Source organism: Hyperolius riggenbachi, chromosome 12 (genome assembly GCF_040937935.1).
Source record: "Hyperolius riggenbachi isolate aHypRig1 chromosome 12, aHypRig1.pri, whole genome shotgun sequence".
NCBI lineage: Eukaryota > Metazoa > Chordata > Amphibia > Anura > Hyperoliidae > Hyperolius > Hyperolius riggenbachi.
The window spans coordinates 64,409,983-64,420,486 of NC_090657.1; the positions used below are offsets into that span (position 1 = coordinate 64,409,983).

Here is a 10,504-nt window from a genome sequence, read left to right on the forward strand (position 1 = left end):
TGCCATGGATACTGCTGACATCTGTGCTTTGGGCCGTGTCATCCAAATAACTCAGCACGAAAACCCTCAGCTTCAGATTTTGGGATACTAGGCTAATCGGTGTCTGCCCTGATATCCAGCACACAGTGTTGACCCACACGCTACTGCTGTCTATTTTATACATAAGCTGTGTGTATGTCTTTTTATTGGCTATTATTTCTATGGAGAAAAACTGATCTTTCTTCATGACACATTTATAAGTGTGGCACTCTGTCCCCGCTGGAAATACTCCGTGCTTTTTATAATTTCCCTCAGATATAAATATATATATAATCAGGTTTCCAGTATGTAAGGCACAGCGGAATGAAGCAAAGGGAGGAGTTAGAGGGGGTAATTTAAGGGGGTTTCCAGTTTTCTCTCTCTGATTCGCCAGTGACCGCCTGAAAAGCGACCACAGCACTCAAACCATCATTTAATTCTCCCATAACCCTTTGCACAGGAATCTCTTCCGGATACAGTCTTGGGAAGGTTCATTCAACTCCAGATTAAGCAGCTCTGGAAGAGGATGTTGAAAAGAGCCTCAGAGAGGGATTTTCCTTTTGGAGGGCACAGCATCATGTCCTCAGACCAGACAGGTAGGTGTGAGCGGTTCCTGTGTGTCTGTCTGCACCAGATATTGTGTTCAATGTGTGCCAGGTAAGCACAGGAGTGAAAATGTGCCAGTATTATTATTTTATGGAGAGGCTGTAGAGTATCGTAGTGCAAAGATCAGTGCTACATTATTTATAGGATCGATGGATCCCAACCCCTTGGAGTTAAGCAATAACATCAGCCAGGATTTGATAGATCTAGCTGGTCAGTACAGTTTGTGCCTTATTCAATTGTTTTTTAAGGGGTTAAGTTTATTAGAGTTGCATTTAATAAATGAACCCCAAGTGGTCCACTGATTTATAATGTGGTTACAACTCATAACTGAAAGAGACCTTTTTGTCCAATATTGCATAGAAATGCATCTCTGCTACCAGCAATGTGTAAATGTACCCTATGGCTGCTTTCACACCTACTCCTCCACAGCTCGTTGCAAGGACAATGTAAATCTATGGGGACTTTCCCACACTGGCGACGCTGTGGGACAGAAGTAGGGAAATTGACGCAAGGATGCCGCAAACTGTACTGAGTTGCCGCATGATAAGTGCTTAATGCACGGATCATGCAGCAATTCAAGTCTATGGCGATGCAGTAAGTGGAGATTTCTGATTGTAGTAGTGACGCGGGGCGCAGGCGCAGAGTGACTTAACTTTAGTGACTGTTAAGCTACATACTCACGGGGGACAATTGTCCCCCGTTGCATGCACACATGCGAAGGAGCGACAGCTCCCTGCCGGCGACAGCTGTCCACACGTCTCGCCAGAAAGGCAGAGACGCAGCGGAAGCTGTTTGTGAATGGAGCATCCCCCGGCCGGATGCTCCATTCACTCGCGTAGGTCACCTGTCACTAGCCCGCGCACTCAAGCGGGACTAGCGACAGTTCCGGCGAAGTTGCGGCGACAGCTGTAGCCGGCGATTGAACATGTCAATCGCCTGGCGACAGCTCCGACGGGCGACGGTGTGGGGCGCGCGCGTCATACACATGGGCGACCTGGCGCCGCAACACGCGCGTGCCACGTGGTTGCGGCGACGGCCGTACCCTGTGTGTATGGGCCTTTACTGTTTAGCCTGTTACGGAGTGGGGGGAAGCGCTATGCCTATTACCGTCGGTGCACTCTGCCGCAGGGTAATGTGCACGGTTGAATAGTGCAGTGCAATCGTCCTGCCCCAGGCTCTGCTGCCGCAGGACAGTCACACTGCACCGTAGACATTAGGCGGGGCAGTTATGGGGGGGTTGTTAGGATTAGGCGGTATGTCGGGGGTCCATTTAAGGCACTTAAAGAGGTGCTCCAGTGAAAATAATGTAATAAAAAAAAGTGCTTCAATTTTACAATTATTATGTATAAAGGATTTAGTCAGTGTTTGCCCATTGTAAAATCTTTCCTCTCCCTCATTTACATTCTTACATTTCATCACATGGTGACATTTTTACTGCTGGCAGGTGATGGCACTGGAAGTAGCCGCTCTTGCTTTTTTGGCAGTTTCAACGGGGTTCACAGACAGGAAACTGCCAGGACCATGGTCCTGACATCACACTGTAGGTGGGGTTTCACCGCAATATCAGCCATACAGAGCCCCCTGATAATCCGTTTTTGAAAAGGAATAGATTTTTCATGTAAAAGGAGGTATCAGCAAACGATTGGGATGAAGCCTCAGACTTAGATGTCTGAATGGGCAATATGGGGGGGGGGGGGGGGGGGTGTAATCATTTAAGAAAAAAAAAGTATATAGAATGAGGGTTAAAAAAAATATTAATATAATCGTGATTTCTTGTGGTGTTGCAGCCAGCTAAGCAAATGCCATAGGAATTGTCCAGTAATATGCCTAAAAACACTTTTCTGACGCCTCAGTTGTCAGAGAGGGATCTATTGCCAGCCCACATACTACAGACAAATCTCTAATAAATTTCAGCATCTCTTGGAAATGGTCCTAGCGCCACCACCTACTGGCTTCTCTCCAACTCCCCCCCATGCTTGTGGTGAGCGTTAAAGGATCGACTGTATGCTGGAGTGACTCCTGGCTTCCTCCTGTGTCTAGCATCACAACAAGCATCTGTACCACATGACACTGGCGCATGTAGTGACACGGAGGGCAGGAGTCACACCATTGACAGGTGAGCCTTCAACATTCACCACTGGCACAGGGGTGACATATACACTTGAGGGAACACTGGCCAAGGGTCCATCATTCGTCGAGAGATCGAGCTCCATTATCACTGCACACCTGATCGAGCTCTTGCGACTGTTGGGCACACGATTTACTAATAGAATTATTTGATAAGCTGTGTGTGATAAGTGCGATAGGATCAAATGTAATTGCATGAGACCAATTATCTGCTAACTCCTAACTGATCGATGGTTTAGACAAACATAGTAACAGAACGTGTTGCAAGGCTATAGCCCTGCTGTGGGTCTGTAGAGCACTCGGCCTCCAAACTATCGAGTGGTGAAGTCCCAATCCCAGGAAGCAAGTCGTGTGTGTGCATGCATCTTTACGTTGTGGCTTACCTAGTGGAGCAGAGGAAATTTTGACTACAGTTCCACTTTAAATCGTATGATTTCAGACAACCATATAAGCTGTTAGTCACCCTCCAGACAATTCCACATCTGCCTCGTTCTGCACCCAATGCTTGCTCTTCTATGGTTTTACTTCTTTTTTTTAGACTTTCTAGCACTTCCTTCCTCCTCTGGATTGTAAGCTCATCTGGGCGGAGACCTCCCTATTGTTGTTTCTCTTCCTTGCTGTACTGTGCTTGTATTTGTCCATGTTCTTATTGCATCATAAATGCACTATGGTTTAGGAAAGATCAATCAGAGGCAAATCATTCGAAGTTGATACAGCATTCTGCAACTTTTGTACGCAAATTTTTGCAGCTTAAAAAAGGGCCAATCAAATTTCACCTCAGCAGAATTTGATTGGTTCATTTTCAAGCTGCATAAATTTACATAACGCTGTATCCACTTATTATTATTTAAATTTATTAAATTATTTGCATCTCTCTGACCATCCCTACACTACTGTGTTTCCCAGAAAATAAGCCCTACCCTGAAAATAAGACCTGGTTGGAGTTTTGAGCATGTTTGAAATATAAGTCCTACCCTAAAAATAAGCCCTAGCGGAAGTTAAAGAGAAGGAAGAGGCGGCCAGCAAGCGAGGACACAGCGGTGCAGTGCTAATCAGACACCGGTCCAGGTATCCCAGCACACAGCAAGGTTATCAGCTGCATGAATGCATGACAGGGCAGTTGCCTGATCAGTATACTGTACAGGAGGAAGAGGCGGCCAGCAAGCGGGGACACAGTGGTGCAGTGCCGAATGGGGACAAGTCCTGATTTATTTTATTGTATTTATAAAGCACCAACATATTACGCATCGCTGGTCCTGATCAGTACAGTAGCATTCCTTCAAATCCAGGAACAGCACAGTACAAAGGAACAGGAAATGTTCTGCTGAGAGACACTTCCTGATAGAAATAGGAGACAGCCCCTGAAAATAAGCCCTAGCACATCTTTTGGAGCAAAAATGTATATAAGTCTTATTTTCAAGGAAACACTGTATGCATGTACCTATGTACTTGTGCCTTTGGGCGCTTCTATTGTGCTATGCACAAAGTATGTATGTATGTATGTATGTATGCAGGGCTGTGGAGTCGGAGTCGTGGAGTCGGGCAATTTTGGGTGCCTGGAGTCGGAGTCGGGGAAAAATGCACCGACTCCGACTCCTAATGAATTTGTAACTGTAATTAAAATAGAAAATATGATAAAATGTTCTATTTCTCAGATAAAAGTCATTAAAAATAATGTATATATACAGTATATATACAGTAATAGCTGTGCTTAGTCTACAAAAATGAAATAAACCAATCAAAATTAGTTACTTGTGCTGCTTCAATAAAGCAGTCCCCGTATTTTTAAAGTCAGATATACATATCTGATTGTGACTGTATATATGAAGTGTACACAGGAATCTCTTTTATACACTAAATAACATCTATGCTGTAAGTATAAAGCCTGATGTGTAGCCGTGTCACTAATAGAGATGGTCAGTGAGATGGAAATAATTCTGCATTGATGCTGATTTATGCAAATGTATGCACTCCCTTTGCTGATGAAATCAAATAATTTGATATGTTATTAAAATTTGGTTTGGTGACTACAAATTAAAGGGAAACTGAGACGGATGAAAAGTAAAGTTTTATACATACCTGGGGCTTCCTCCAGCCCCCTTCAGGCTAATCAGTCCCTCACTGTCTTCCACCACCCGGATCTTCTGCTATGAGTCCTGGTAATTCAGCCAGTCAGCGCTGTCCGGCCGCATGCCGCTCCCACAGCCAGGAACATTCTGCACCTGCGCAATAGTGCAGCACAGGTGTAGTATGCTCCTGGCGGCGGAGTGTGTGCATGCGCACTACGCCTGACTGGCTCAAGTACCTGGACTCATAGCAGAAGATCCAGGTGGTGGAGGAGGACAACGAGTGACTGATTATCCTGAAGGCAGCTGGAGGAAGCCCCAGGTATGTATAAAACTTTAATTTCATCTGTCTCAGGTTTACTTTGTTACACAGTAGTACTATACTCTACATATGCACTCCCCACATAGCTGCAGGGAATCCACTGAGAATGCTGTGCACATTGAACACAGAGGTGTTGTCTGTTTACAATCTCCTCATTCCCCTGCAGAGTACCTGCACATCATTCTTACATGTACCCACACTTACATTGCCTAGGGCCTGATAGATGTTCTTTGTTCCGGTTTGTACCTTTTACAAGTACTCTTACCAAGGACTAGTTTTAGTCTAAAGGGAATAAATATAGTAGTCTACATATCCTTCTCACTTCAGTTGTCTTGTAAAATTCCTAAGCGTTGGCAGTTAAGAGACGAATTTCATGTTACATACTTTTAATCAACAAAATTGTAATATGCAAATTAGAGGAGTCGGAGTCGTGGAGTCGGAGTCGGTGGAATCCTAAACTGAGGAGTCGGAGTCGGTGGATTTTTGGACCGACTCCACAGCCCTGTATGTATGTATGTATGTATGTTTTTGTCTGTGTGATATGTATGAGTGCATGAGTTTCTTCTGGACACTCCAGTTTCCTCCTACATCCCGCAAAAATACAGATAGATGAATTGGCTTTCCCAAAATTGGCCTTAGGCTATGATGGACATAAGACCATGGTAGGGATTAGACTGAGCCCCTCTGAGGGACAATACTACACACTCTATACAACACTTCAGATTAAGTCAGCAATATATTAAATACTAATACTCTGTGAGGTACAAAAGAGAGATATAGCACCACATACTGTAAATAATAATAATTGGGACACAATAATAATAAGTAAAAATAATCAAGTCACTTTGAATGAAATATTTTCCTTTCTGACGTTCTTTTCCAAGGTTTTTTTTTTTTTTCACATTAAAATTTCACATTTTAATATGATGGGACTGTATCATAATGCAGTATCTTTAACTCTTTTATGATTATTATTTTAGGGATGGATACCTACAGTCCAGTACCAACCTACAAAAAGAGACGGGACTCTACTTTGGCAGAAAAGGTGAAAATTCTGGAGCTTCTACAGCAACCCAAAGCCTCACAGTCCTCTGTGGCTAGAAACATGGGCTTGTCCCAGTCTACCATAAGCAGAGTGATGAAAAGAAGGGAGGAGATTTTAGAACGTTGGAACCAGAATGAGAACCCAAGCCGTAAACGGAACAGACCTATTAAACATGCCAAGGTGGATGAGGCATTGCTGGAGTGGCTTCTCTTCGCCAAGGCCAACAACCTGCCCATATCTGGACCTATACTCATGAGACAGGCAGAAGCCATTGCCAGGGAGATTGGCTACCCACAGTTTAAAGCCTCCAATGGATGGCTGTGGAGGTGGAAAGAGAGATATAGACTTTTCTACAGAGGGGACTCTCCATCGGAACAGAAAGAACATGATGATATGAGCCAAAACAAATTTGTTAAAATACTTCCCAAAGCAATACCAATGTTCAGAATTGAGTCCAACAGCATTGCGGATGAAAGATTGTCCAGTTGTTATTATTTGAACAATGGAGAACGGAATGTCCACATGCCTTCAGAACGTCATACATTTCCACAAGGACTTTCAGTAAATAAATCAGTCTTCCTTGCACAAATCGCTAAAGATTACCATTTGGAAGATATCTTTTGCGCAGTGGGGTCAACTTTTCATTTCAGAGTCTTGTCAAGGCAAGGGATGACCACCGGACTGAAAGATACGGTCTACATCTGGTTCTGTTGCAACATGAGCGGTACAGAAAAACTAAAACTGCTAGTCACGCACAATCTTCCACAAAAATCTCTAGGAACTCACTACCTTTCACCAGTTTCCTTGAAAGCCAACGAGAATGGCTTTTTGAGCGACACATTACTTACTGAATGGCTTTTCAACTGGGATGCCAAATTAGGCAGACAGGATAGGAAAATATTGTTGGCCTTCACTGCCCATAATGCTGGTCTGAAGGTGAAACTTCGAAACATCTCATTATGTATATTCCCAAAAGACATCCCTACCTCGAACCATCAGTTTGGACAAGAGCTGGTTAATGAGTTCAATTTATTCTACAGGCAACTTCTTCTCGAGAGACTGAAAGAAGACTCCAGCGCTGGTGGGAGAATGGAGACATCCTTACTCCAAAAAATGGGCGAGATGTCACTTGTAGAAGCTAGCTACACCATGAATAAAGCATGGCTGAGGGTATCGCCTTATACCATAAACTCCAGTTTTCAGAAACAAGAAGTTATCCGAATTCTCTGTTCAGCCACCATTAAACCCCCACCAGAAACAAGGCTTCAGAAGATCAAGTCCTCTCCAATTTCAGAAGAAAGCAACGCTGTGTTATCTCCGTTATTAACTGCGGGTCAGGAATCCTATAGGGAAGTCACAATAAAAGAGGAAAATGATGATGGACATGAATATCCTCAGTATGAAACCACATGTGCCAGTCAACCATTTCCAAACCAAAAAGTAAAAGCTGACTTATCTTGTGGAGGGAATAGTAAGCTAAGGGGTCTAGAGACACACCTAGAATTGAAAGATGTGAAAGAAGACTTCACCACCGTGGTCATAACAGAAGACTCAAGTCAATACGTTGATGTTAAGGAGCTCAGACAAGCTTGTGATGTAGTCCAGCATTTCTTAACTAGTAAAAACCAAGACCTAAGTATTTTTCATGCACTTCAAGGCCAAATTGAGAAATGCCTCACCAGCCCAAGTGATAAAAAAACATTTAATTGCATGAGGAAGTGAAAGAGCGATAAATTAAAGCATCCTGCAATATTGGTGGACTTGTGCTAGAGGGTAACAAAAGATAACACACCTATGTACAACTTTTGCAGTAGGATTAGTACAATCTATGCCTCTATGGTTGTGAATTGGAGCTATAGTTTAATAAAAGCGGTTTGTCTTTGCTACGTTCTTGCTCTTGGCATAAATGAGGTGAAAATTTGGTATTTTTTTCATCGTCATAGTTTTCACCTATTCAACACCAAAACAAGTTTTTTTTAATTCTTTTAAACTACTACATGTGATTCCGATTTTATATACGATTAAAGGACACCTGAGGTGAGAGGAATATAGAGGCTGCCATATGTATTTCCTTGTAAACAATGCTAGGTGCCTGTCAGTCCTCCTGATCCTGCGTCTCTAATACTTTTATCCATAGACCCTGAACAAGCATGCAGCAGATCAGGTACTCTGACTCAGGTTTTACTGGATTAGCCATATGCTTGTTCCAGGGTTTTGACTCAGACACTACTTACGCCAGAAGACCAACAGTGCTGCCAGGCGACTGGCATTGTTTAGAAGGAAAGAAATATAGCAGCCTGACCATGAACAGACCTAAAAAATGCAGTACTGAACTTACCTGGGGCTTCCTCCATCCACCCGTAGCCCGCGAGGTCCTCTCCGATCTCCCATTGGTGGCTGCCTTAGCTGCATGATTTGGTCGGGAGTCGTGCGCAACTGCACATGCATAGTTTGTCCGTGCATCTGGCTCAATCACACGCTCCACGCTGTGATCATTCAGAACAGTCGAGGCAATGGTCGTGTGATCGAGCCAGCAGTTGTGCCAAGTCCTAACTAAGCTGCCAACGGAAAGGACCCAGAGGGACCTTGCGGGCTATGGGGGGCTTTTTAGGTCTATTCAGGGTCACTTTAGGTGCAGCCTTGCTATCAAGTGTGCACGTGGGGTGCGAGTGTGGCGGAGGGGGGACAGTGTAGATCCATTATAAGCTAGGTGTACGTGGTGGACATTTGTTGCTCTAAACAATTCTTTGTTATTGATGTTGGTGATGGTTTACTAATGATCACTGTACAGACATGCTTGCTGGCTTCCCTGCTGAGCAGTATCTCCAGTCTTATGGGGAGGGGAGAGGGTGCCGTCAGCAGGGGCATAGTAGAACGGGTGTGAACTTCCGGAGGGTCACAGCATACAGCAGTGGTCGGGCGAAGGACATGGTGGATCCAGAGGCTTCCTTCTACCAAGGTAACGATCTGAATTCATCTCCCATTAATGTTACAGGTTTACTTTAACCTTCCCGACCGCCTAACGCCAATAGGCATTATAAAGGTGGCAGCCCCAGGATCGCCTAGTGCCGAAAGGCATCAAGAGCGCTGGGCGGAGATCGTGCGTTCTGATGCGCGCCCATCCCTGCCTTAGTTACGGAGCCTGCTCTTGCAGCTGGCAGGTTGAGAAAAAAAAAAAACAGCCCATAATCACTTGGTGCGATCTACTGCAGCGCTGTACTACAGCTCTGTCACTGAGCTGTCCCCAGGGGCAGGGCCGGATTACCGACCAGGCAACAAAAGCAGTCACTTGGGGCCCCATTCAGAGTCAAAGGGGCCCCATCAGCACATAAACCAGCCCTCGCCATCCTGTCAGCGGTGGCTGGATGGTATAATGGTTAGGGGACTCTGAGCAGTGCATTAACTATGGAAAGATGAATATCATTTTAAAGCTCTCTTTCTCCTCTTTCCAATGATATATAAACGGCCACCCTATGACTTTAAGTTTTTGATATTTTCGCGATCGAAATCGCGGCCACAGGACGACTTTTCTCCAAAGTCGGCAGCTCGATTTAGCACAATGCAATGAAATATAAGGAACCCAGGGGGATATAATTACAAACATCATGCTGGTAGGTGTGAGGATGTAATTGATTAGTTGTGGGTATTCTTAAAGGCATACCCACAGGCACTGCTCGAAGTCCCTTTAAGGGCTCTGCCTCTGACACACGAGACCAGGGTTCGAATCTCGGCTCTGCCTGTTCAGTAAGCCAGCACCTATTCAGTAGGAGACCTTAGGCAAGTCTCTCTAACACTGCTACTGCCTATAGGGCAAGTCCTAGTGGTTGCAGCTCTGGCGCTTTGAGTCCGCCAGGAGAAAAGCACGATATAAATGTTATTTGTCTTGTCTTGTCAAATGATGCCGTGCGCTGCTGATTGTCTTCAGAGCCAGGCTCTCCTCCTAGGTCCCCCTCCTGCTACTGTGCGCTCTGCCGCTGCCCACTCCTCCCTCCCTTCCCACAGAGAACCACAGCTGCAGCAAGAATGATAGCAGCAGATGGCAAACGCTCACTAACCTATCCATGATCCAAGCGATAGAGATCCCGTCATCTGAAACCCATCTGTCTCTTCTACAGTGCAGCCACTCGCTCTGAACTTCTTGATTCTCAGATCAGACAGGAAGTAGGAAGTAGCAATAGTAGTAGTAACAGAGCGGCAGCAATCTAGAGGAGACAGATGGGCTCCGGATGAAGGGACCTCTATTGCTTGGATCGCAATAGGTGAATGTGAGTCATCTGGTGCTGTCATTCTCCCCCGCTGCGGCTGCCTTCTCTGCTGGAC

The 10,504-nt window shown here is 44.9% G+C and overlaps 1 protein-coding gene across 1 annotated transcript; it reads left to right on the top strand.

Moving 5' to 3' along the window:
* The first annotated feature begins 426 nt into the window (after positions 1–426).
* On the top strand, positions 427–8,070 carry LOC137541300 (tigger transposable element-derived protein 4-like). Its single transcript, XM_068262544.1, has 2 exons — positions 427–614; positions 6,120–8,070. Exons 1-2 carry the CDS (start codon positions 545–547, stop codon positions 7,904–7,906), a joined length of 1,857 nt encoding a protein of 618 aa, XP_068118645.1. The 5' UTR covers positions 427–544; the 3' UTR covers positions 7,907–8,070.
* The last annotated feature ends 2,434 nt before the right edge of the window (positions 8,071–10,504 follow it).

What these genes read in the sequence shown, in the direction of transcription:
- LOC137541300 (XM_068262544.1), top strand. Translation starts at nt 545, where the DNA reads ATGTTGAAAAGAGCCTCAGAGAGGGATTTTCCTTTTGGAGGGCACAGC. An exon ending in CATGTCCTCAGACCAGACAG is followed by an intron (nt 615 to 6,119) that starts GTAGGTGTGAGC and finishes TTATTATTTTAG; the next exon opens with GGATGGATACCTACAGTCCA.